The sequence below is a fragment of the Macaca nemestrina genome, chromosome 1 (genome assembly GCF_043159975.1).
Source record: "Macaca nemestrina isolate mMacNem1 chromosome 1, mMacNem.hap1, whole genome shotgun sequence".
Lineage (NCBI taxonomy): Eukaryota > Metazoa > Chordata > Mammalia > Primates > Cercopithecidae > Macaca > Macaca nemestrina.
The window spans coordinates 58962652-58988450 of NC_092125.1; the positions used below are offsets into that span (position 1 = coordinate 58962652).

Sequence of the window (25799 nt, forward strand, 5' to 3'; positions counted from 1 at the left end):
ACCTCCCTGCAGCTCCTGGAACCCGCTGTGCTCCCTTGCTGCTGTGCTTTTGTACACCTGTCACTGCTGTTTCAAGCCCCCTATTATCTTCTGTTATTGCTTCCTCTGGCCAAGCTTTGCCAAGGCTCAGCCTGGGTCAGCCTCCCCTCTCCTTGCCCGGGGTCCCAGCCCTTACTTCAGATACTGTGCTGCTTCATCACTCGTCTAGATTGGATACTCCTCCAGTGAATAGGGCTTGAGCTTTGATCCATCGGGCTGGGCACTAGTAGGTGCTCAATAAATGTTTGGTAACAAGTGAAAACTGGGAAGTGAATGAATGGATGAACGGGGACACAGCAGCTCGCAGCGGGCAGCAGGAGGCGCTCGCCGAGAGGGTGCTCCTTCCCTTCAGAGCCAGCCCGAGTTCAGCCAGCGGCCCCGGCGGGAGGAGTGGGAGTGGGCCGGGGCCGGGGCCAGGGAGGAGCGGCCATCCCCGCGCGACCCACACACCCGGGCTCCGCCGCCCGCAGCGCGGCACAGCGAGGGGGAGGGCGCCTGTGGGGAGGACAGGGTCGGAGGAGCGCCCTTCCGCAGGCTCCTTTCATTCTTCCACTCGGGGGTCTCCAGGAATGAAAACTGGCCCCAGCCAGGCCAGAGCGCGCGAATGAAAGGCGGCACTGGGACCAAGAGAGAAGCCTGGTCCCGCCTGGGCTGCGGAAACTGGCGGCGCCGGGGGTGTCCCGCCGCGCGGGCGTCCGAAAGCGGGGCAAAGGGGACAGCCTTGCTCCTCGAGCGGCTGCTCCCGCAGCTCGCGCACCCCTGCGGGTACCTCGTCACTCCCGCATGCGGCCCCGTCCCGACTCTTGGATTGGACTCTCCAGTCCCTTCTTGCGTCTTCCCCTCTTTCATCTGGGCCTTGGTATGCCCCAGGGGACAGATGTCTTGGGATCTTTAACATTTGGGATGCTGCAAATGCCGAAGTTAAATGAAATACCTCCGGGGAGGGCAGGCCGCGGGGAGGCTCGCGGGGAGGGAAGATGGCCTGGACAAACAGGTCCTGAAGCTGCGAGGCTGGAGCGGAGGGCGCAGGGGCAGGCGGGCGGCGCCAGAGCTCCATGGGACAGGTAAGCGGGAAAACTTTGGGGCACCCAGCGCGGGTGAACTGGAGCGGGGGATCGGGCCCCTGAACCCATGGTCTTCAGCCTTAGCGGAGGGAGGGTGCCTACAGGGAATGGGGTTATGTATCAAGGGGGCAGGAATTCTGAGTTCCTAGCAAAAATGCACACTCCCAGCCCCTCAACCTTTCTCCGTCGACCTTCTTCGTGCCTGTGGATCTTCCTGGCCAGGTTCCGGGAAGCCAGAAAGCAGCCAAACAAAAGGAGCAAAGTCTCGGGCCAGCCTGGATGTGGAGGGCGCGGTGGGGGAGGGGAGCAGGCTGGACAGGACAAAGGGGCTTTTTAGAGAAAGCCTAGAGGTCTCATTTCAGGGCGCATTCCAGGCTGGCTTGGAGTTCCCCACTCCACCTTTGCTTAGTGGAGGCGAACACCTTTCCTAGTGAGCAGGGAGCAGATGCAAGTAAGAAAACAGTGAAGGAACCATCTCCCACCCCTCCTGCCTGGAGGGTCCCGGGCTATTTCACTTCTTCCTTTTTTCACTGTTGGCTCTAGCGCTGGCCATTGATTCCTTAATTCATGAAGTAAGATTTTTAGCAGTGCCTGAGACTGCTTTGCTGGGGGCTGTTGGGGATGTGAAGATGGTAGGATCAGGCCCTTGCTTTAAAGAACTTCCAATCTGGTGTTATCAGAAGACGCTAGAAGAAGGAACTTTTTTTAAAAAAAATGGAGAGTGGGTGGCTACAGCGCTGGGGAAGAGTTTTCTGATTCGGGACTTTTCCTTAGGAAATGAAAACACTAAAGAGGTCCAGTTTCCCTTCCCTGGGGAAGAGCTCTTGTCTGCAAAGATCAGATTCCAACTACTATAATGTTTTGCAAGGAAATACCACTTCCTCACCAACTGGTGGTCTGGATGGTGCTCTAGGGTTTGAGGCTGGGGCATCAGTCCCCTGACTCCCCAGCCTGGCTGGAGTGGGGAGCTGTTTCAGATTCCCAGCTGGCCTCTGGAGTGCCCACCTCCCCCATTAGTATTTTGAATTGAATGACATGGCTATCAGAGACCTCCAAGGATGGCTCCCTGGGATTCTTGGCAGGAGGTTTGGTTTGCCAGCTCCCTTCCAAACCTCAGATTCTGCAGGGTTGGGAAATATTGAGTGTGAATTTGGGGGAGCAAGGCGTTTTTGAGAATTCCAAAGGATCAATGCAAACAGATTGAGCATCTGTACTAACCTCCCCTGAAGTCAGAGATGGTGGATTACCTGAGGGCAGGGATTCTTAACTGGGTTCATTGGCATTAGGCATCTGTAGATAGAATTCAGAGGGTTTGTAAACTAGGTGAGGAAAAAAAAGATATTGTTTTTCACCAATCTTTAACAGATTTTAACATCACCTTTAGTTGTGAAGACAACAAATCACGGTAGCATTGGCAGTACCTGTGACTTTGCCATTAATAGATTTCACAGTTTCATATCACATTGCAGTCACAGCTGTCTTGAAATATTGTTTACACTCAGCCCTTGTATGAAATTACCCACTGCTAGACCCTGCTTAATGTTAATAAAGAAGCATATATATTGCTATGTTTTTTTATTTTTAGAACTTTATGTCATACAATTGACTTTTTTAGTGATCTTCTTAATTTTATTCTATGCATTAAGAAATGTGAACCGTGAGCCAATTCTAGAAACTTCCACCAACCCCCACCTGGAGCTGGGGGTGGGCAACGTGGAGGAAGGGCCGCTTATGCCCAGAGTTAACCCCTCTCTGTTTGACTTTGTAAGAAAGTGCCAAGCCTCTATGGGGAGGGACTGTGTGTCATGGAGGACTGGGGAAGGGCAGGACTGCAGGCTCTTTGGGAGACCCAGAGAACAAGCTCCCCATGGGGTAGGGGGAGGAGGAACTGTCCCCTGTTAGGGCCCCTCAGCCTCAGCCTGGGCAGAAAATGAGGTGGTCAGCCCGCAGCACTCTGGGGCTAGCATTGTTTGGAAAAAGGGTGTGTACAGGAATGTGAAGGTGTGCTGGGTGTGTGTACCGGAGCTGTGGGGGATGCTGGCGGACTCCAGTCCCATGAGTTCTGCTCCACAGGAGATGCCTGGTGAAAGCAAACTTCCTCTGTCTTCTCTGCACTCGGGGGTGGGGAGTGGGGAATGGGGGACAGGGCTCTTTAGGGTCTGCGGGAGGGGAGGCAATCCAGACAAATACTGAGGCACTGGAATCTGGGTGAGGGGAATGGTGGGAAGATCAGAGAGTGGGGGGAAAGGGAGGTGGTAAGATGAAGACTTGAGGGGTGCAGCCTGCTAGGGACAGGCAACAGTCAGCCTTAGTTCTGCTTCCCTCTGTGAAACAGGCTAGATTCCAGTTTCCCATTTGCTTGGGGGTCGGGAGGTCTCTCCTCAAGGGAGACCTTGAGGCTTATTTTTCTGTAGGAAATAAGTTCCATTTTGGTCTCTGGTTCCTTGCATTTGGGGAGTGGGCTTAGGGTCTAGGGTCACAGTGGACCTCCTGTGGAGTAGGGAACAGGACTTGGGCTCAGGTCAGTGCCTGTCAGTGCCCCATGAACATGCGTTGCCGGGGGATGGATGTAATAATAAACAGAGAAGTGATGGCCTTGATACCCCTGGGGGAAAATGTCTGGGATAAAAAGAACAGCCTGATCTCCCTCTCTAGGATTCTAGAACTTCTACATATTGGAATTCCAGCTGCCTCGCCTGAGGTTTTAAAATCCTCACCCGGTAGAGATAAAACCCAGGCCTTGGTCTCCATTTCGGTATATGGGGAAGAGCAATGACCCATCCCTGTCAGTTTGTAAATGTCCTACTTGTTTTCTCAGTGGACAGTGAACATCTCACCCTGCTTCTGGGGGGCTTAACAGGCCTCGATTTCTAGAAAGAGAAACTGAGGTCAAAGGAAGGCAGAGAGAGCCAGGGTCAGGACAGGAGAGCACGCAGGTACCTCACAGCTCAGAACGTTGTACTAGGGTCTCTTGAGGCCATGAAGACACGACCCTTGTTGTTGCCTTCTTCGGGGATTCCTCCATGGGAGCCCCTTTTTCCCTGCTACCCTCCTGCCCCCCGGAAGTGCAGAGGCCCAGGAGCTGCCTGCCGGCACCAGTTGCACGGGATTAGTTCAGGGAAGGACTTGCTCACCTGCTCCTCCCCTCTGACTCAAGTCATAACAAGTAACCTGGTTCCCCTGGCCCGGCAGCCTGGGAGGGACGGCAAGGCAGGCAGGTGAGCCGAGACGGATGGCCAGCAGCCCCGTCTGCTGGAGAGAGAGCACAGGCCTGTGGCTTGGGAGACCCTGAGGTGACATGCAAGGGCCCTGCGCCCCCTGACTGGAAGCAGGGGCTGTTTCTCAAACTCCTGGACAAAAGCCCAGAAGCAGGTGAGGGCGGGGTAGGTGGAATGGGTCTTTGGGACTGACAGCAGGCTGGCCTGGGAGTGCAGGAGCCCAAGCAGTGGCCATCAGCCCTCCAACCCCCACCCCCGCCAGCCTATGTCTGGGGTGTAGGGATGACAGAGGGGTGTTGGTGGGCTTGGACAGGAGCCTGTTCCTGTGGTTGCCCAGGCCTTAGTTTCCACCAGAGGGAGGGCAAGCAGAGGTGAGCTGGGACAGGCCGGCCCAAGACCTGGCTTTGGGGGACATACTTGGGATAGAGGAGGATCCCCCATGGCCCAGCCTGAGGGAAGGTGCTCTGGAGTTTCCCTCCCTCTCTCCCTCTGGGCCCCTTCTGGCCTCTGCCTTTTTCTGGGGACATTGTTCAGCCGGATGGCTGCTTTTTAGGGCCCAGTACTGGGGCTTGAAGAGGCCCAGGAGGGATCCCTGTGTTGGGGAGGGGGTGGGATGTTACCTGAACTGCCTTTACCTAAAAGCAATGCCTTAGACACTTAAGACTCATAGCCTCCTGGGTGGGGGTGGTGCCCTCGCTCTCACCTGCGGACTCTGGGGCAGGTTCCCTACAGCTGTGGAGGGCGGCCTCGGCAGAGGCAGATGTGGGGGTCTGCTACATGGCTGTGCGGTTTCCTTCTTGGCCTGACATTGACCAAGAGGTCGAGATTCAGACCGGGGACCTGGAAAGGCCTTAGACGCTGTGCAGTCTTTATTGTGCACAGGAGGAAAGGAAGCCCAGGGAGGCCTGGTGACTTTCCCAAGGTAGCGCAGACCCAGCAGAACCAAGCCTTGATTCCACAACCGGGCTATGGGCTTCTGACACTATTCCCTTTGCTCTACTTGGGGCGGCAAGTCATCCCAGAGAGCACCCAGCATCAGCCTGGGGCCACCGGCAAGATCAGTGCCTCCTCTTTGACGCTGGCAGTGAGAGGCTGGGCCCAGCTGGGAGAAGGGGCAGCTGGCGGAGACAGGAGGTGTGCTAAGGTACGCCTCTGTCCCTGTAAGTCCCCACTCCTCTGCAACAGTCTCAGAGCCCCTGAGAAGCAGGGCCTGAGTTGGCCCAACTTTCCAAGGCAACTACTTAGTGGTTAATAATTAATTAGCAAGCGTGACTAATTAATGGCTTCCCCTCCCACATTACTTCCTCCTTTGTCCAAAACAGACACACTCAGTGTGCTAGCTGAGACCACCTTGCTTCCTAGCTCTGGCTGCATCCTGCCCTTGGCTTCTGGGGAAGGTGGGAGGATGGCGAGGGCGAGTGGGAAGGGGTGGGGGTGAGCTGCCTGCTCCTCTGTCCTGTTCTTATCTCTACGAGTGAGAGAGTTTGGGACAGACGGACAGTGCAGAGCTAATAGTCATCCTAAGTACCCTGCTGGGTGGGGTCCCAGAATATATGGCCAGTCTTTCAGAACTTTGGCCTGTTTGCAAAGGCCTCCCATAAACTTAAAAAAAATAATTCTCTCATGCATTCTCTAGACTTCCTTGAATAATTGAAATTCCAAAGTGCAAGGTACATGCTGCTTTTAGGGCTTTGTGTTTGATTGTTGCTGCCTGTGGCTGCTGTGTTGTTTATGTAGGTCTATAAAAGTTCTTGATCGTCCTGCTCTTATCATTTTGATGGGTGGAGACGTATCACAGGGACCTGGTTGACAGCAGTCCCCTCTCCCTGTTGGCCTCGCTTTGTTACCAGCTTTCCGGCTGAGTTTTCTGTCCTGTTGGCTGCCTGCGGAGGGGTGGAGCTCACCTCCCCCACCCTGCGGCCCCGCGCTCTGAGGAGGCAGGATAGGCTCCAGACAGAAACTCGGAAGGACTTTTGGACTCTTGCTCAATGGGCTGACTCAGTGAGGAGGTGGCTGGGCTCTCTTTCCAGACCGGACCGCCTGCACGGGCTCCGCCTACCCCTCCCACCCCTGCCGCAGCCAGCAGCTGCCAGGCCCTGGCCAGCTGGGACCCCAACCAGGGGTGTGGGTTGGTGAGGAGGGAGAGGGGGCGGGCACAGGTGTTATCTGGGTGACTGCTCCCTAGCTGAGCCGACACAATGGGATGGCACCTGTACCACCCAAGTGTTCTCCACCCCGAAGCAGGCAGAGGAGCAGGTGATCTCCTTTCTGTCCTTGTGCAGCTTCTGCTCTAGCCACTGCTCGCCCCCGACGTGTCAAGTCTTGACAACCCTGACAGACACAGCCCTGGGTTGTGGGGTGTAGGGGATCCAGGCTGATTCCCCTTCAAGGGTCTCCTAGGAGCAATTGATGGCTTGAAAGTTGTTTGAGGGCTTTGGGACAGCTCTGTGGCATACAGTGGCCGCACATGTCTGCAGATGTGAAATTCAGAGTCCAGGGCGCCAATTCAGAGAGCAGGCGTCCTGGGCTTTGGAGGCCCCAGACCAGGGCCTTGGCCATGTGCCTGCCCACTTCTTGAAGTGCCCTCAGCCACTGGGGCAGTAGGACATGCCTCACACCTCCTGGGTTCCTGGGTTGAGGATAGCTGTGTCCCATAAAGACGTCTTCCCCTTCCTCCTTTCTTATTTTTTGGAGACAGGGTCTCTGTTGTCCAGGCTGGAGTGCAATGGCGCGAACACGGCTCACTGCAGCCTTGACTTCTCCAGGCTCAGGCAATCCTCCCGCCTCAGTCTCCTGAGTAGCTGGGACTACAGGTGCACACCACCATGCCCAGCTAATTTTCATTTTTGGAGAGATGGGGTCTAAGTTGTCCAGGCTGGTCTTGAACTCCTGGCCTCAAGCAATCCTTCTGCTTTGGTCTCCAGAAATGCTGGGATTACAGGTGTGAGCCACCATGCGGGGCCCCCTTCCTCCTTTCTTTGTCATCCCATCCCATTTCTTTGTCCCCTTCCTTTTTATCCTGTCTCTGCTCTTTTCCTTCTTGCCTTTCTCCCCAGTCGAGTGGCTCTTGTGGCTACCACAGTTGTCAACCTCCTTAGGCCTAAAGGACTTTGGCCCAGAGGGGAGCTAGGCTGGGCCCCTGAGTGTCCACTGAGAACAGGGTTTGCTGGTGAGGCCCACAGCCCCTTCTCTCGGGCAGCACCCCCAGTGCCAGAATCTCCCACCCTAGATGGTTCCTGAAGCACAGCCCTCCCACTCCCCTGCTCTTAAGCATCCATTAAGCTTTTTGTAACCAAGATGGTTCATATCTAGCTTTTTTGTTATTGTTCTCTTTTCTCTTTAAAGCTGGGGAAACTCCAGGCTACCTACACATCCTGGCCCAGGCTGGTCACGGTATCCCCCCTCCCTGCTCTGTGCCTTCTCCTTCCAGAAATCCACCATGGAGAGTAAGGATGAGGTCAGTGACACCGACAGCGGCATCATCCTGCAGTCTGGTGAGTGTTCAGGGAAATCCCCCCGCCCTGGTCCCCGGCCCTGACTCCTGAGTCCTGAGTCCCCAGGCGCTAGGGCTGGCCCAGCTGAGACTCCCAAGGGCTGAGAGGAAGGGGAGGGAGAGGCCTCTGCTGGGAGGAGGGGGAGGTTCTGGAAGGGCTGGAGCCTCAGGGACATGTGGAGTTTTCCTCCCTGGAGAAAACTGGCTTGGAGTTTTGGTTCTATCTGGAAGAGGGATCTGCAGTGTTCAGCTTTCGCCCCAGTTGAGAAGCTGAAAAATCTCAGCCAGGCACAGTGGCTCATGCCTGTAATCCCAGCACTTTGGGAGGCCAAGGTGGGTGGATCACAAGGTCAGGAGATCGAGACCATCCTGGCTACCACATAGTCCCAGCTACTTGGGAGGCTGAGGCAGGAGAATCGCTTGAACCCGGGAGGCGGAGGTTGCAGTGAGCCGAGATCACAGCATTGCACTCCAGCCTGGGCGACAGGGCAAGACTCCATCTCAAAAAAATATATATCATCTGGCCAATGTGAAGGTCTTGCCTCTCTGTTTGGCCAGACCTGTGGGCCTAGTCTGGCCTAGTTTTGACAGAGGACAAGAAATAAGAGACTTTTGTGTGTGTGCAAGAGAGAGGGGTAGTGGGGAGAGGGAGAGAGAGAAAGAGAGGAAGAAGAAGGAAAAGAGGAAGGAGAAGGGAGGAGGAGTGGGGGGAGGACTGCATGGGCAGAACTCCCTCCCTTGCACTGTCCCCACTGTAGATCACCTGGTAGGACGACCCTCCCTTCTGAGCTGTAACATTTGTGCAGCCAAGAGTCGTGGTGTTTTGCGGCTGTGACACAGGCCACAGCAGGCAGCCTGCAATTTGTGGGCAGGCATGAGATGTGTGTGCGTGTGCATGTGTGCTCCCCTAGGGGTGGTCAACAAGTAACGGAGGAGGCTTCCGCCTTCAGCCTCCCTGAGCATGTGTCCCCCACCCCTGCAGGCCCTGACAGCCCAGTCTCCCCAATGAAGGAGCTGGCCCACGCAGTGCACAAGCAGCAGAGGGCCCTGGAGGCGAGGCTGGAGGCCTGCCTGGAGGAGCTGAGGAGACTCTGCCTGCGGGAGGCGGTGAGGCCCCAGCCAGCACACACAAGCATGGCGTTCATCTGAGGGGCTGTGGAGCCATGTTTGGGGATGCGGGAGCTGGGGAGAGGGAGCCCCATTCTTGAGGGAATTCTAGACATCAGGCTGGGGGCTGGGGTCCAGAGTCCCCATGAACCAGTGTTTGACCTTGTGCTGGATGGAGAAGAGTCAGACCCAGGCGGGGGCTCAGGCACAGAGAACAAAGCTCATCAGGGGCTGCAGAGGGACTGCGTAGACATAAGTGCATTTGAGTGCTGTAACCTGGGTCGGTGTAGCTCTGGAGGAAGTGATCAGAAGGAGGTCTGAAGGGAAAGGGGAGGGGTGCAGAGTGGGTCTGAAGACGGGAGAGACAGCGTGGAGGATGGGATGTGGGGAGGAGGGTGGAAGGTGGTCCCAACAGGGCCTCTGTGGAAGGCAGGTACTTGCATTGCAGGGGCCAGTGGCCAAGGCTGGGCAGTGGGCCTGGCTTGACTCTGCTTCCTCCCTAGGAGCTGACGGGCACCTTGCCAGCGGAGTATCCCCTCAAACCAGGGGAAAAGGCCCCCAAGGTTCGCCGCAGGATCGGAGCAGCTTACAAACTGGACGACTGGGCCTTGCACAGAGAGGTGAGGAACCTCAGGAAGCTGCCAGTACCCCTCGACCCCCAAAGCTGATCACTGAGACGCCACACCTCAGCCCAGTACCCTGGCAGGTTCCCTTCCACCCCTTCACACCCAATGAGGGTGCTTGGCTGCATGTTGGCAAGGGGCACCATGAATATGTAGCCCAAATGGCCGTGGAGAAGGGGCACCACCATGGAACTGCAAGCTGGGAGCTCAAGGGAGGACACTGGGTTTGGCCCCAGTGGGCAGAAGATCAGTTAAGAGCGCCAGCCACTAACCCAGCGGGCAATAGCCTGCTCAGACAGGTTACTCTGGCCCCTACGGCTGTCCTCCTTTCTCAGGAGGAGGTGGGGGCAGTCAGGCCCTGGGTGCCCTTTCCCCATGGCATCAATGGCATCAGTTTCCCACGGACCAGCCTGCCCCACCCTTTGGGGTCAGGAGGGAAAGTGTCCCACTTGGGTTCCCACCCTGCCCGGTTCAGCAGGCAGATTGGTGGGTGGGTGCCCCTGCCAGCTTTTCAGGCTGACAAGTTTGCTTTTCAGCTCCTCCCACCCCTCCACCCTCTGCCCCACGTCCGTCCATTGGTGCTGCTGTCTGCCTCTCTTCTGTCTTCAGGGCTTAGGACTGGGACCTAGAGCACTGTGTCAGGGCCGCTCTCTACCCTCTGGGCCCCCAATCTCCCTGCCTCTCTCTAGCCTCACTCCTGCCCCCCTCTCAGGACCCCCTAAGCAGCCTGGAGCGCCAGCTGGCCCTGCAGCTGCAGATCACAGAGGCAGCCCGTCGGCTGTGCCTGGAGGAGAATCTCAGCAGGCAGGCTCGGCGGCAGCGGAAGCACTCCATGCTGCAGGAGGAGAAGAAGTTGCAGGAGCTCCAGCGCTGCCTGGTCGAGCGGAGGCGCAACAGTGAACCACCTCCGGCTGCTGCCCTCCCCCTGGGCCGAGGTGAGCCAGCAGCCCCGAGGGCCCTTGGGCCATGCTCCTTAAACGAGCTTTTGAGGGATGGTGGGCGCACAGCCCCGTGCCACTGCCTTTGCGTTCGGCTCCAGCTGGGTAAAGCTGATTCTTGGGTTCAGCTCCACCCCATCCTGATTCTCTGCAATTCCAGCAAGCCTTCCGTATCCTGTGAGGTCCTCTCCTCGGTCTACTTGGAAAACACCCTACTGTCTCCTTCCGTACCCTCCTCAAAATGCACTCCCTTCAAGAAACTTCCTACACAGAGATACTTCTCAGCTGACCCTGAGCTGAATCCAAGTTGCATTCAACTGGGTAGCCCAGGCCGGTCCCACTGCCCTCCAGGCCCACAGGGTGATGGCTTCTCTGGGTCAGGGTAGTGTGAAGCTCACGTGAGCCCGAGGCTCTGAGTTGATGTGTAGTCCCCTGGCCTGAGTTAGGCAGCAAAGAGATTGACCATTGCTTTGTGTTACTGATCGCTGAATTGTTTCAGGGGTCCACAGCTACTTAGAAGATGTTCAGGTTGAAATCCAGCAGCACTGGTGCCATGCCCCACAGCCCCTTAAGTATCTACAGCCACCCTGGTCAAGGGTGGGATCCTTCCATGTCTGTTCTCTGCCCTCCTTGTGTCTGTAGTTCAATCCCTGAGCTCCTTGGCCCAGAGACTGGTGGCTGTGGGGGCACCTAGTGAGTTGTTGTTGCCCAGGGCCTGCCACATCACATCAGTGTGTCCAGCCCATGTTAGCTTCCAACAGGGGGTTCTGAGCCCTTAAGTGTGACTGTTTTCCTTTGTCCTGACCCAGGACCAGCCTATCAGGTCAGGACTTGCAGCTCTCCATTCCAAGCCCCACCGCAGTGGGCCCATGACTCAGCTCTGCCCCCCAGTATCTCACATGGGGCCCAGACCTCCCTGGCTGCCTCAGAGGGAACCAGGAGGGAATGAGGCAGTGGCCCTGCAATAGAATTGGATTCAGAGGTCTCGGCCTTCACTCACATTCTCAGGCTCCCATCCCTGCACATCGTGTTGGCTTTTTGCCAAGAGTACTCCTCAGCCTGGGAGCAGTCATGGGGAAGCTGGAAGGCCCTTGCTAGTCCCTGTGCCGTGGCCCATGCCTCAGGCAGGGGGTTATCTCAGCACAGGTCTCAGAAGTCCCTGCTCCCATCCATGGCCTCTAATTTAGGGTAGAAAGTGCGTGACCAGACACCACCCAGGTCACCTCCCGCAGCCAAGAGTAGGTGATAAAGAGGAGGTGCCTCCATGTGACAGTTAACCCAGTAAAGTCAGAAGACAGTGGGGCTGACCCAGGGAAAATGGCCAGACCTCCGTCTGGTTCCAGTGGTTCTGGCTTGGCCGCAGAACAACACTCCCAGTCTCTGAGGCTCTAATGAAAGACAAATTCTACATCCTTACTCCACTCTCAGCAGGGATCCCAGCAGCCTTGAAAGGTAGCTGCTGATTTGGGCATGGAAGCCCCTAAGGGCCAGCTTGCTCTGTGCTTGCAGGCAGAGGTCAGAGTGGTGAAACATGCCAGTTGGTTGCAGGGCCTCCTGCTCCCCGCTCCAACCTCACACTGCTCAGCAGCCTCCCCTACCCACCGGTGCTGCCATTGCTGGGAGCTTCTGCCCATGATGGGTGGCAAGGGAGTGTCACCGTGATGCTGCCATTGTGACCCATAATGCTTCTTGTTGGGAGTCAGGAGCAGGCCAGGACTGGCCTGGGGCTCTGTGGAAGGCAGGAGGATGAGATTCTGAAAACTTGGAGCATTCAGTCCAGGTGAAGACAGAGCTGTGGAGAGGAGACAGCTGGTGTAGCTGCTGACTTTCCCGCATCAGGAATCAAGACCCCACTCGCCAACTTCAGGCCCTGGGATCTAAAGTCCTGTCATGAGAGCACAGAATGGATCAGCTCTAGACAAGTAATTTCTGTTTTGTGGCTCCTCTGCCCATCCGCCCTTCTAGAAAGGAGGAAGTAAAGCAGAATTATTAGTAGCTGAGGTGTTTTGAATTAAAAAGGGAAGGCCGGGCACGGTGGCTCATGCCTGCAATCCCAACACTTTTGGAGGCCGAGGTGGGCGGATCATGAGGTTAGGAGTTCAAGACCAGCCTGGCCAACATACTAAAACCCCATCTCTACTAAAAATACAAAAATTAGCCGGGCATGGTGGCGCATGTCTGTAGTCCCAGCTACTCAGGAGGCTGAGCCAGGAGAATCGCTTGAACTTGGGAGGTAGAGATTGCAGTGAGCCGAGATCGTGCCACTGCACTCCAGCCTGGCGACAGAGTGAGACTTCGTCTCAAAAAAAAAACAAGGAGGCCAGGTACAATGGCTCACACCTGTAATCCCAGCACTTTGGGAGGCCGAGGTGGGTGGATCACTTGAGGTCGGGAGTTCGAGACCAGTCTGGCCAACATGGAGAAACCCCATCTCTACTAATAATACAAAATTAGCCAGGCATGGTGGCGCATGCCTGTAATCCCAGCTACTCGGGAGGCTGAGGCCGGAGAATCACTTGAACCCAGGAGGCGGAGGTTGTGGTGAGCTGAGATTGCACCATTGCACTCCAGCCTGGGCGACAAGAGCGAAACTCTGTCTCAAAAAAAAGGGGGGGGGTGAAAAAAGCAAACAAACCAAAAACCCAAACAAAAAACCACCCTGCCCCTTTGGGCTCCATATAAGGGTAATTCAGGTTGGGAAAGTAACTGTGCTAAGTGAGAGTCATCAGCCATACTCTGCAGTGGCAGGGAGCAGTCAGGTGTTGAGCTCATTTACTAGGGTGAAGCCCATGAGGGCCACCTGGCACCCACCTGTGCAGTGTAATAAGCGCTCTGGATGCATTTGTTGATCAACAACACCAGCCATTAGCAATACCCTCATAGCATTTCTTTTTTTTTTTCTTTTTTTTTTTGAGACGGAGTCTCGCTCTGTCACCCAGGCTGGAGTGCGGTGGAGCCATCTCAGCTCACTGCAAGCTCTACCTCCTGGGTTCAAGAGATTCTCTTGCCTCAGCCTCCTGAGAAGCTGGGACTGCAGATGTGCGCCACCACCACGCCCAGCTAATTTTTGTATTTTTAGTAGAGATGGGATTTCGCCAAATTGTCCAAGCTAGTCTCGACCTCCTGACCTCAAGGGATTCTCCCGCCTCGGCCTCCCAAGTGGTGGGATTATAGGTGTGAGCCACTGCACCTGGCTTCTCATAGCATTTCTGAGATGATGGAAGTGTTCCGTATCTGTGCTGTCCAATACAGTAGCCATTCGCTGCATGTGGCTATGGAGCATTTGAACTCTGCCTAGTGTGACTGAGGAACTGACTTTATTTAGTTTTAATGAAAATAGCCACATGCGGCTAGTGGCAACTGTGTTGGACAGCACAGCCTTGGAGGAGGCTCAGCATTTGTGAGTATGATCTCCACTGCTACCCCTCCGCCTGGGGTGTCCTGTGATGCTGCTGCGGGGCAGAGGTTGGGACAGTGGGTGAGATAGTGAGCAGCTCTCAGAAACCTGAATCTTTTTTTAAAATCGTTTGAGAGATAGGGTCTTGTTCTGTTGTTCAGGCTGGAGTGCAGTGGTGTGATCATACTTCACTGCAGCCTTGAACTCCTGGGCTCAAGTGATCCTCCTTCTTCAGCCTCTAGGAGCTGGGACTACAGTCATGTGCCACCACACCCAGCAAATTAAAACAAAACAAAACAAAAACTATTTTAGAGATGGGATCTTGCTTTATTGCCCAGGCTGGTCTCAAACTCCTGGTCTTAAGCAATCCTCCTGCCTCAGCCTCTGGAGTAGCTGGGATTACAAGTGTGCCTGGCCCAATAAAAACCTTTATTCCTAAGGTTTTTATAAAAGATCAAAGGCAAGAGACCAGAATTCAGTAGGAGGGTGTCTCTTTAATTGAACCCTAAAGCAAAGGCTACTTGTGAGCCAAGCAAAGCATAGGCTGGCTGTCTACTCAGGAGTCAGGCCCAGCTTCTGGCACCATGTGTCCTGCAAATCTAACACCTGCTCTGGATAAAGATTTTTTTCATTAAATTGTGGAGCAGGCTGGTCATGGTGGCTCAAGCCTGTAATCTCAGCACTTCGGGAGGCCAAGCAGGAGGATCTCTTGAGCCCAAGAGTGTGAGACCTGCCTGGACCATATAGGGAGACCCTGTCTCTACAGATAATTAAAATTTAAAAATTGGATAGGCATGATTGTGGACACGTGTAGTCCCAGCTACTCAGGAGTCTGAGGTGGGAGACTGATTGAGCTCAGGAGGTCAAGGTTGCAATGAGCTGTGATTGGGCCACTGCATTCCAGCCTAGGCAACATCATAACACCCCATCTTTAAAGAAAAAAAAGGCCGGGCGCGGTGGCTCAAGCCTGTAATCCCAGCACTTTGGGAGGCCGAGGTGGGCGGATCACAAGGTCAGGAGATCGAGACCACAGTGAAACCCCGTCTCTACTAAAAATACAAAAAATTAGCCGGGCGCGGTGGCGGGCGCCTGTAGTCCCAGCTACTCAGGAGGCTGAGGCAGGAGAATGGCGTGAACCCAGGAGGCGGAGCTTGCAGTGAGCCGAGATCGCGCCACTGCACTCCAGCCTGGGCAACAGCGTGAGACTCTGTCTCAAAAAAAAAAAAAAAAAGAAAAAAAAAAGTTGTGGAGCAAAGGTTAACAAACTTTTCCACAAAGAACCAGATAGCACATATTTTAGGCTTTGTGGGCTGTTTGGTCTTTATCACAATTGTTCAACTCTGCTACTTCAGTGCTAAAACAGCCAGACATTACATAAACAAATTCATAGCAGTGTTCCAACAAACCTTTATTTATAAAAGCAGCCATTGAACTGGATTTGGCCCCTGGGCCATAGTTTGCTAACCCCTGTTGTAAGGGATTTCAAGATGATTGGAACTTTTTACTTTTCTTTAAACTTCCTGTGTAATGCTCATGCATTTGAGATGCAAGCTCATAGGGGAGAGCCCATAAAGGGTTGTGGTTAAGAGCAGACTCCAGTCAGACTGTCTGGGTGTGAATTCTGACTCAACCAGCTTTGTTGAATGTACAACCTAAACCACGTTACTCAACTCCTCTGAGACGTGGTTTCCTCAACTGTCACTTGCAGATGATAACATCTACCTTACGTGGTTGTTATGAGAATTACCTGAATTAATATATATAAAGTGCTGTATTTAGAAATGTATTGGCACAGTAGAAACATTAGCAATTATTACTTTTTCCTCATCTTCATTCTCAAACACAGTTGCAAAAGTTTCGTTAGTTCCATCCAGGTCACTTTAGGCTTATTCTTAAGATCTGAAGACTTGACCGGGTGTGGTAGCTCACGCCTGTAATCCCAGCACTTTGGGAGGTTGAGGCGGGTGGATCACCTGAGGTCAGGAGTTCAAGACCAGCCTGGCCAACCTGGTAAAACCCTGTCTCTACTAAAAATACAAAAATTAGCTAGCCATAGTGGTGGGTGCCTAAAATCCCAGCTACTCGGGAGGCTGAGGCAGGAGAATCGCCTGATCCTGGGAGGCAGAGGTTGCAGTGAGTCAAGATCACGCCACTGCACTCCAGCCTAGGTGACAGAATAAGACTCCATCTCAAAAAAAAAAAACAAAAAAAAAATCTGAAGGCTTAAGTTTGTTCAAGGGCAATAGCAAAAATGAGTTCCCTCTGATTTCCTAGGTAACAAGTGCTGCTATACCATGCAGAAAAGTCACACTACATTACCTTCAGGTGACTTGCCAGATCACCAACTGAAGAACCTTCCATGGGGCCAGCTGGCCAGACTTTATCTTAAATTCAAATTCCTATCTTGCGTTGCTCTTGTTAGTAATGCAGCAGGTCTCACATTGGGATCTTTGAATTGTATTTGTGATGTGAGATGATTATACACAAATTAGAGTGAAATTCCCTTTTTAAAATTTGAGACAGGGTCTCACTCTGTTTCCCAGGCTGGAGTGTGGTGGTGTGATCACGGCTCACTGCAGCTTCAACCTCCCAGCCTCAAGTGATCTTCCCATCTCACCTTCCCGAGTAGCTGGGACTACAGGCACTCACCATCATGCCTAGCTAATTCTCATATTTCTTGTAGAGACCAGATTTCACCATCTTGCCCAGGCGGGTCTTGAACTCCTGGGCTTAAGCCATCCACTGCCTTGGCCGCCTAAAATGCTGGGATTACAGGCATGAACCACCACGCCTGGCCATGAAATTCTTTTTATCCCAAGGGCTTCTAAAATGACTCTGTCTTTCCTTTCCACTGCCAAGAAGCCCTGCCAGAGGACACCTTTTTTCTTTTTTTTGACAGGTGGGGAAACTGAGGTCTAGAGCATTGAAATCGTTTATTCAAAGTTGCAGAGCTAATATCAGAGTCAGGATTAAAATCACATTTCTTGTCTCCTAGCCTCTGCCTTCTATTTTTTTCTACTTCTGTGTAATAAGTTTACAGCCAGGCCAGGTGCAGTGGCTCATGCCTATAATCCCAGCACTTTGGGAGGCCAAGGCAGGATGATCCCTTGAGCCTAGGAGTTCAAGACCAGCCTGGGCAAGACAGCTATACCTCTTCTCTACAAAAAATAAAATAATTTAGCTGGATGTGCTGGCATACCCCTGTGTTCTCAGCTACTTGTGAGGCTGAGGTAGGAGGATCTCTTGAGCCTGGGAGGTCAAGGCTGCAGTGAGCCATGATCACACTACTGTACTCCAGCCTGGTCAACAGGGTAAGACCCTGTCTCAGAAAAAAAAAAAAAAATTCACTCCCAATGTGTATTTAGCATACAGTGGGTATTTCCTCATAACGGATGCTGTCCTGGGGGAGTGATCAGGCCTGAGCTGCTCAGCACTGCTGGTTACTCATATCTGTTTGTTCATTTCTTCACTTCCTTCTCTTCTCTCCCCTTTGTCTTTCCCAGAGCTCAGTGCCTCTGATGACAGCTCCCTGTCAGATGGGCTCCTCCTGGAGGAAGGTGAGAAGGATGTTTGGGGGCCTATTGTCAAGGCTGGACTCCTATTGCAAGACCATGGGGTTTGGGTAGTTTTCTGAAGTGGGAGTGAAGGCTAGGGTGCCAGGCTTAGGATTTCCGCTTGGACCTCATGTCGATTTCCATGTGCCCTTGCACATGCTCAGTTGAAGATGGGGAATGTGCTGATCTCCCATTCTGGAAGCTCATTATTTTTACAGGGAAAGGAAAGGTGAACTCCAAGAGAACTGATCAACCCCAGATGTCCCTCCTTCACCCTGGGATTTGATTTCAAGATGCACCAGTCAGAGCCAAAGAGCAATCTGCCCACAATCATTGCCAGTTTTGAAAGGAAGGGAGCACTGGGGGAGGAAACACAAGTCTATAGATTAAGAACCCTGTGTACAAACCATGAGGATGCCAGGGTCAAGGTGGATCGAGAAGCTGTTACAGTCCTGCCCAGGGGAGTGCCCAAGCCAATAAGGAAATAGGCCATATGGGCATGGCAGGAACAAGAAAAATAGGTAAACAAAAGATAACTGCAGACATGGTACCAGGAACAAAGGTTAGAAAGTGGAGCACTGTAAGCCCAAGAGAGACAACCCAGGAGTCTTCTTGAAGCAGGAAGACATAAAATAGTGCTGTGTGGGAAGGAGTAAGTCCCAAAGAAGAAAACATGTTTGAGCATCTAGGGCTGGAGCCATGGCCTGGAACAGCCGCACAAGCCAGCATGGGAGGGAGAGGGAGGCATGGGCTATGGTTTGTGTAGGTTCTTGTTGGGCCGGTTCCCCCAGCCTCTGGCCTTACCAGGTTACTTTTACTCCTGCAGAGGAATCCCAAGTGCCAAAACCTCCTCCAGAGTCCCCAGCCCCACCTTCTCGGCCTCTCCCACCCCAAACCCTCGAGGGTCTGCAGCCAACAGAACCTGAGCCTGGGGGCCCGGAACGGGCTCCAGTCCAGAACAGCCCCTGGAAGGAGACCAGCCTGGACCACCCCTATGAGAAGCCCAGGAAATCTTCTGAGCCCTGGAGCAAATCCAGGTCAGGATCGGGGAGGGAAGGGAGAAGGGGAGGGCTGGGAGTTGGTGGGAGCTGTGCTGGGGACGGCCATAGGCTGAGTGGATGGAAGAGTGGAAAGGTGGAGGAGAGAGCTCCTGCAGCAGTGGGATGGAAGCATGAGCCTTGGTAGTTCCCCAAGGGTGCTGGCAGTTTGCCCCACTAACTTTGGGAGCCCCTTCCACTGCATCCCCATTCTTCTGCACCTCTTGAGCTCCTGAATGGAGGCATTCCTGCCACTGACCTGTCTCTAATCCTTTTGCAGCAGCCCAGCCACCACACCACAGGATGGGCCCAGTGCCTCTAGCCTGTGGCTTCTGGAGCCTGCCTCCTACCACATGGTTCCCATCCGTGGTGTTCCTGTCCAGTGGCAGGGCCGCACCAGTGCCCCAGCCACCCCCGAGATGCAGGGGAGGAGGGGCCAGTCGCAGTCTCTGAGGTAAGAGACAGCTTCCCCAGAGAGATGGGGGACCCACTCAGAGCTTATCGTTGGAGGGTGGGAGCTCCCAGGATACAGGTGGGACAACCCTGGGTGACACATGGCTAGTGCCTTGGCTTCTCTTAGGATCTCTTCTTGGGGCATCTCTTGACAGAGACTACACTGCCACCCGCAAAGCCAAAGGCCATCCATGAAGCAAGTTGTTTTCTTCCAAAGACTCTAGTTTTGTCTTTTTGCATAACTTGATTCAAATTTTCTACCCTTGCCATGTTTCCTCGTGCTAGTAATTATTGGTCACTGACAATAGGCAATTCACTTTTTCAGTTGACACACAGTTGATTCTCATTATTTGTGGTAGCTATGTTCTATAAAGAAAAATTGACGCAAATCCTGAATTAGCAAATACTGTATTTCCCCTGGGGAAATATAGGGTTAGGTTCCTGTGAGCCTTTGGTCACATTTTGCATCAACTGATTAATATATAACCTTGTGTTATGTGAGTTTCTGCTTAAGGACACCTTACTTAATATGGGTTGTTGATCCATTAACTCATGGCCAATGGCACTCTAACTCATACCCGGATGAACCTTACCTAGCACACATAGTTTCTCCATAAGGCACACCATAGCCTTTTCCCAGTATGCCTCAGGGAGGAACAGTAGATAGCACTTCAGCACTGTATCTGGGGCCATTTTAAATAGCAGAATCACCAATCAAAGCAAAAACACACACACTACATAAATATGCCACAAAAAGGACACTTTTTGTAAGTGTGTGCTTACAGCATGAGAACACATGTGTGCTTACAGCATGAGAACTGAAACATGAGGGCAGAACATGGCCTCGTTTAACCTCAACTGAAACTTAAAGAGACTCAAATTTGTCACTCTTCTGCAGTGTCCAAGAATGACCATGAAAGCACTGTGTATATTGCTTTGGGGATTAAAAATAAAGTTTAGCAACTAGGAAAATTACAAATACTGAATCTGCAAATAATGAGAATTGATTGTATGTTACTTTCTAAGTCATCTGCTACTTGGTAATAGTTTAAGTGGTTAAGTGTTGACAGGCAGTATTGGCCATACCATGGGGGGACTGGGGCACCAATGAAAGCATTGCTGAATTCTCCGTCAGCTTAAATTTGCTGGTCAGGCAGCACTGAACTGGGGGCAGCTTGGGACAACTGCTCTCAAGTAAAGCAATGGATTTTATTTAGTTTTTAATTTTTTTTTTTTTTTTTTTTTTTTGAGGCGGAGTCTCGCTCTGTCGCCCAGGCTCGAGTGCAGTGGCGCGATCTCGGCTCACTGCAAGCTCCGCCTCCCGGGTTCCCGCCATTCTCCTGCCTCAGCCTCCCGAGTAGCTGGGACTACAGGCGCCGCCACCACGCCCGGCTAATTTTTTTGTATTTTTAGTGGAGACGGGGTTTCATTGTGTTAGCCAGGATGGTCTCGATCTCCTGACCTCGTGATCCGCCCGTCTCGGCCTCCCAAAGTGCTGGGATTACAGGCTTGAGCCACCGCGCCCGGCCTAATTTTTTTTTTTTTGAGGTGGAGTCTTGCTCCTTCATCCAGGCTGGAGTACAGTGGCGCAATCTTGGCTCACTGCAACCTCCGCCTCTTGGGTTCAAGTGATTCTCCTGCCTCAACTTCCTGAGTAGCTAGGATTACAGGCATCCGCCACCACACAGCAATAGATTTTATATTTTACATGCTACCAGGGCCATTTTACAAACCATGCCTTTGTGCAAATTAGGAAAAAGGGGGACAGAGCCCCATACCTGGGTGCATTAGCAGAGTGAAGCGAAGGCTGGATTTCAGCCCCTGCCGGTCCTGGGCTGCATGTAACTGCTCTGGGTACCACATGACAGCTTTTACGCGTTCAAGTCAGGTACCTGGCAGTGCCTACCGAATAGATGCTGTGGATGATCTGCCACTGGACACAGTGTACCTCAGCTGAAAGTACTTAATGTAGTACTTTTAAAAGAGTACTTAATGTGCTACTTGATGTAGCACACTTTACATGAGCCACAAGCTTGTGAATGCAGCAGGTACACATCTGCACACAGTGAGGGAATTCGTTGCACCCACACAGCCCAGCAGAGGGTTTGATGGTTTGCTTTGGGAGGTTTGACCTAAGACCCTTGCAGGAGGGCCATGCTTGGGTCTTGAGGTAGAGCAGGACTCACCTGGTTTAACCCCACCTCCTATCCCAACCCCAGCGTAGAGTTTCTGACCCCCACACTCAGAATGCCTCTCTTTCCCTCTTCAGGGTGGATTCCTTCCGGGCGGGTCCTGAGGGCCGAGGTCGCAGCGCCTTTCCCCGCCGCCGCCCCACTCACTACACGGTGACAGTGCCAGAGTCCTGCTTTCCCGCGACCAAGCCCCCGCTGCCCCACGCCTCCTGCCACTCCTGCTCAGAAGACAGTGGCTCTGACATCTCCAGCATCTCCCACCCCACCTCACCGGGCAGCAGCAGCCCCGACATCTCCTTTCTGCAGCCTCTCTCCCCTCCCAAGACCCATCGTCACCGCGGGGCCTGGGGCCCAGCCGGCAGCAGAGAGCTGGTCGCCCACCACCCCAAGCTACTGCTGCCACCTGGCTATTTCCCGGCGGGGCGGTACGTGGTGGTGGCGGCTGAGAGCCCCCTGCCGCCTGGCGAGTGGGAGCTGTGCCGCCCAGCCCCGGGCCCCGCCTACGAGGAGGAGGGCACTCCCCTGCGCTACCAGCGGCTGGTGCCCTCCCGCAGCCGCATTGTGCGGACGCCCTCCCTGAAGGACAGCCCGGCAGGCCGGGGGCTCAGTAAGGCCGCCGTGTCCGAGGAGCTCAAGTGGTGGCACGAGCGTGCACGCCTCCGGAGCACCCGCCCCCACTCACTGGACCGCCAAGGAGCTTTCCGGGTCAGGAGCCTGCCCCTCGGAAGAGAGGGCTTCGGGCGAGCCCTGGGACCCCGGGCACAGGTACGGCTGCTCTGGAGGGACCCCGGGGCCAGGCAGGAGGGCTGTCTTGCTGGGGAGGGGCTATAATTCTAGCATGTCCAAGGGTAGAGAGGCATCAAAGCAGCAACCTAGTGGCCGGGTAATCAAACCCCAGCTAGGAAGAACAGGCCAAAAAAACATTTCCTCTTGGCTTTGGAAGGCACTCTTGGCATCCCTGGGGCACCTCCTAATTTTGCCTGCCATGTCTAGCTCAGAAGCGTATACACTGGTGGAGATGATCCCCGAAGACAGCTGAGACTTTTTCCCTCCCTAAATGATGATCCACAAAGCAGATAAGCCTCTTCATAATCAAAGGTCCAGTCCAAATCAGCCCCTCAAACTTCCATTTGAAGGTATAGGACAAAGGGAGAGTAGGAAGTGTGTTGCAGAAGCCAGAACCTGTGATTTTCTGGGCATCAGCATCCTCCCTGACACTCCTCCTCCCCACCAAGCCGAGAAGAAGGGTGGCATCAGAGTTAAGAGCACCGACCCTCAAGCTAGACAACCAGGTTCAAATCCCAGTTCTGCCACTTACGAGCTGTATGACTGGGCAAATGACTTAACCCCTTTGGACCTAGTGTCTCCTCCCCTGTGAAATGGTAGTGGTAGAGTACCTGTCTCATAGGGCTGCCAAGAGGCTGAATGATTACAGCAATGCATGGTAAGCACTAGATATGTGATATTATCATCTGGGGCCGCAGAGGCCAGGGAGCAGGCTGGAGGGTAGTATATAGGATAGAGCACCCTGATACTGGGTAGGGTGGCAGCCTTGGTTTTCTTGGCCCCTATTTCTTCATTCTCGAAGTGGGGAGCCACACACAGGAATCCTTTCTTTCTTCTTTCTCCCTGGTACGGAGGGCTCTGCAGGGGATGTGCTCCAGAAGTTACCAACAAGCTGCTTCTTTGAGACCCCAGGTTCCCAGCAGGCCCAGCTGCGTGTTCCTCCCCCACCCACGGTTCTTTGGACTGCAGCTGGCATCCTGGGCCTGGCAGCACCCTGGCCTCAGTCCCAGGCCGCGCCCTCCAGCTGACGTGCTTTTCCCTTCCTGCGCGCTTGGGCCTGTCCTTGGCTGGATAGACCCAGCCCATCCCAACCTGCCAGACAGGGAGGGTGATGAGAAGTGAGCCCAGGAAAAGTGGGGGAGGAGGAGGTCAGGGCGCCTGTCACACCCCAAAGGACTGGAGGAAAATGTGTAAAGGGGGTCCCTGAAGGACAGAGAGCCTCCTGGGAGGAAAGGGCTGAGTGCCAGGGCCTGCTGCTGCTGCTGCTTCTGCTGGTCAGTGTCCCTAAGGGATAAGGATGGTGTAACTGCGCCTGCAGTCCCCGCTTTTCGGTCTGGTTCATTTACCCACCTCTCCTTTCTTCCTGACCCTGGCAGGTGCCCACAGTGTGTGTGCTGCGGAGATCGCCTGATGGGGCCCCTGTGCAAGTCTTTGTACCTGAGAAAGGAGAGATCATCAGCCAGGTGTAACTCTTCGCCCCATGCTGGAAAAGACTGTTTCATAGAGGTGCTGGGGTCTCGACCCCCCACCCCTGAGTGCCTCTTTCAGCTCCCCCATCCCCATCGCAGGCCGATGACCTGGAGCTGAGACCTTTAATGTTTTTTTTTTACATGACTTTTTTCAGAAGCCCTGACCTAAGGATTTATATATGTGGATTGTCCTCAAGACCCCTGTGATATGATTATGCTTTATCCCCCAGAGTTTAGCCTACTGGACTTAAGGCCTTGCCTGTCTGACTGACAGCCTCTATCTCCTTATGCAAGACAAGTGGCAGGGGATGAGTGAAGCAGAGTGGGCCACCTTGGGAGTTCTCCAATGCTCTGTGCTCTGGTTCTAAGAACTTCCCTGGGGAACTGCCCCTGGCCCTCCTGTCCCACTATTGCTGGAGGATGGACATGGCACATACATGGTACATGAGAGTCATGCACATGGTTCTCCCCCATTTCCCAGGTCTCTGAGTACCCCAGCCTGGGATGGGGGAGAATCCTTTCCCCTTTTCTAATGTGCTCTGTGATGCACACACCAAGTGGTAGGTCAAAGGTCAGTATATCCTGGTGGTGTATTGTCTTGCTAGACTTTCCTATTTTCCTGACCCCATAAATCCTCTTTAGGGACCCAGTCACTATACCCTGTCTATGCCCTGTGGGCTCCTAGACCTCTGAGCTTTGAGTCAGTGGCATCATGGTTTATAGCCTCAGGGAGTCCGGCGGGGAACTGGTCCATGCTGGTGCTTAGTGGTCACCTTTTGACAACCACCTCTGGGCATCTCAAGGGCTTGCAGCCCCATTGCTCCTTCTAACATTTTGTTTGTTTTTGAGATGAAGTCTTACTCTGTCACCCAGACTGAAATGCAGTGGCAAGATTTTGGCTCACTACAACCCCCATCTCCTGGGTTCAAGCGAGTCTCCTGCCTCAGCCTTCTGAGTAGCTGGGATTACAGGCAAGCGCCACCATGCCTGGCTAATTTTTGTATTTTTAGTAGAGATGGGGTTTCATCATGTTGGTCAGGCTGGTCTCAAACTCCTGATCTCAAGTGATCTGCCCGCCTTGGCCTCTCAAAGTGCTGAGATTACGGGCATGAGCCATCGCACCCGGCCCTTCTAACATTTTTTCATCGTAGTCCCAAAAACCAATACTTTACAAGTGGTTTTGGAAAGGCACCACTTTTGTGGCATGTTCTGGTTGGGGGAGGGAGTCACAGTTCTTACTGCCCCCACCAGCTACGCTTCTGCTCTGAGAAGGTGCTTATTTATACCAACATGGACATACTTACTCCCAAGGACTGATGAGATGCTGAATTTTCTTTGAGGGCATTCATTATTTGTCCCAGCTGCAGTGGCTGGGTGGAAGCTGCATGTGCTAAGACCACCCAGCCATCCCTGGGTTCTCATCCTAGGGCCTTCTTTGCTTCCAGGTCAGGGGACCTGCTTCAATGAGAAAGCAACTGAGTTGAGGCTAGGAGAGGTAGGGAGAGCTAAGTTCTGGCTTTACCTGTGCAGAACTCTGCTCCTATGTTACCTGGACTGGAACAGACTGTGAGTATAGCGGAAGGTTCAACCTCTGGTGTCTGACCTAAAAGAGGCACAGTTCTTCCTACTGGAAAGAAAACGGTGTAGCTGATTGCACAAGGGTGCCAAGGGAAGACCCAGGATGGCCCATCAAAGGAACCTGTGGGAGGACGCAGGAGGCTGAAGGGATGCACCTGGCATTTCTCTCACTGTGCTCTTACTGCATCAGCAACCCCCACCTTTTGGGCCTACTCTGCCCCTCATGTGTGAATACCCTGCTTGGATGCTGTGCTTTTCTGGTTTGTCTCTAAGCCCCCTTCCCCAGGGCATGTTGGTTTCCCTGGTCTCTCAGTGTCCTAACTGGAGCCCAGAGCGCCTTAGTCTGAACCAGGAGATGGCTGAGCACTGGCCTTCCACACCTAAGCGTCCTTTACATTAACTTATTGGTCCTGTATAACACCTGGTGCCATTGCCAAGTGGCTGTGTCCTCAGCTACAGAGCTGGAATTGTGTGGGGTTTAGTACTAAATACTTCAATAAAGTCTGTTTTTTGTGATTGGCTGAGCTGGGGCTGAGGTATTATTATTATTATTATTATTATTTTGGGGTGTGTGTGTGTGTGTGTGCCAGGTTTCCTGAGCAGAGGCTGAACCCGGCCCCTTGGGCTGCCTGCCAAGGTGACTGAGTTGCCCGGCCCCTCCAGCTGGGCTGGCCAGGTCCCTGGGGAGCTGGTGTGATGGGTTGCCTGGTAGAGGGAGGCTCTCAGATTCTCTGCTTCCGGGGCAGGGTGGAAGCCAGCACAACCCCTGTCAAAGCTCCTTACGGCCTCCTCTTCAGCTTGAGGAGCTGGCCTCTGGGAGTCACTTCCCCAAGAAGGACAGGGGAGTGGTC

At 53.6% G+C, this 25799-nt stretch overlaps 1 protein-coding gene and 1 long non-coding RNA gene across 5 annotated transcripts; one reads left to right on the top strand and one right to left on the bottom strand.

The window, feature by feature from the left end:
* Positions 1 to 549: 549 nt before the first annotated feature.
* Positions 550 to 25472, top strand: INAVA (innate immunity activator). Of its 4 annotated transcripts, none has more exons than XM_011746548.3 (10): positions 550 to 1103; positions 7667 to 7815; positions 8797 to 8921; positions 9425 to 9541; positions 10257 to 10479; positions 17383 to 17436; positions 18260 to 18470; positions 18751 to 18924; positions 21193 to 21880; positions 23278 to 25472. In XM_011746548.3, the coding sequence occupies exons 1-10, from the start codon at positions 823 to 825 to the stop codon at positions 23368 to 23370; spliced, it is 2115 nt and encodes a 704-aa protein (XP_011744850.3). In that variant the 5' UTR covers positions 550 to 822; the 3' UTR covers positions 23371 to 25472. The 4 variants fall into 4 exon arrangements, with proteins under 4 accessions (XP_011744850.3, XP_011744855.2, XP_011744852.2 ...); XM_011746553.3 differs by lacking the exon at positions 550 to 1103 and adding an exon at positions 4212 to 4475 and having other exon boundaries at positions 7752 to 7815; XM_011746550.3 differs by lacking the exon at positions 550 to 1103 and adding an exon at positions 4213 to 4475.
* LOC139358138 (uncharacterized) lies at positions 22634 to 24808 on the bottom strand. Its single transcript, XR_011612586.1, has 3 exons — positions 24675 to 24808; positions 23252 to 23338; positions 22634 to 22759 (listed from the first exon to the last, which is right to left on the bottom strand). It is a non-coding gene; the product is annotated as an uncharacterized lncRNA (long non-coding RNA).
* Positions 25473 to 25799: the final 327 nt, after the last annotated feature.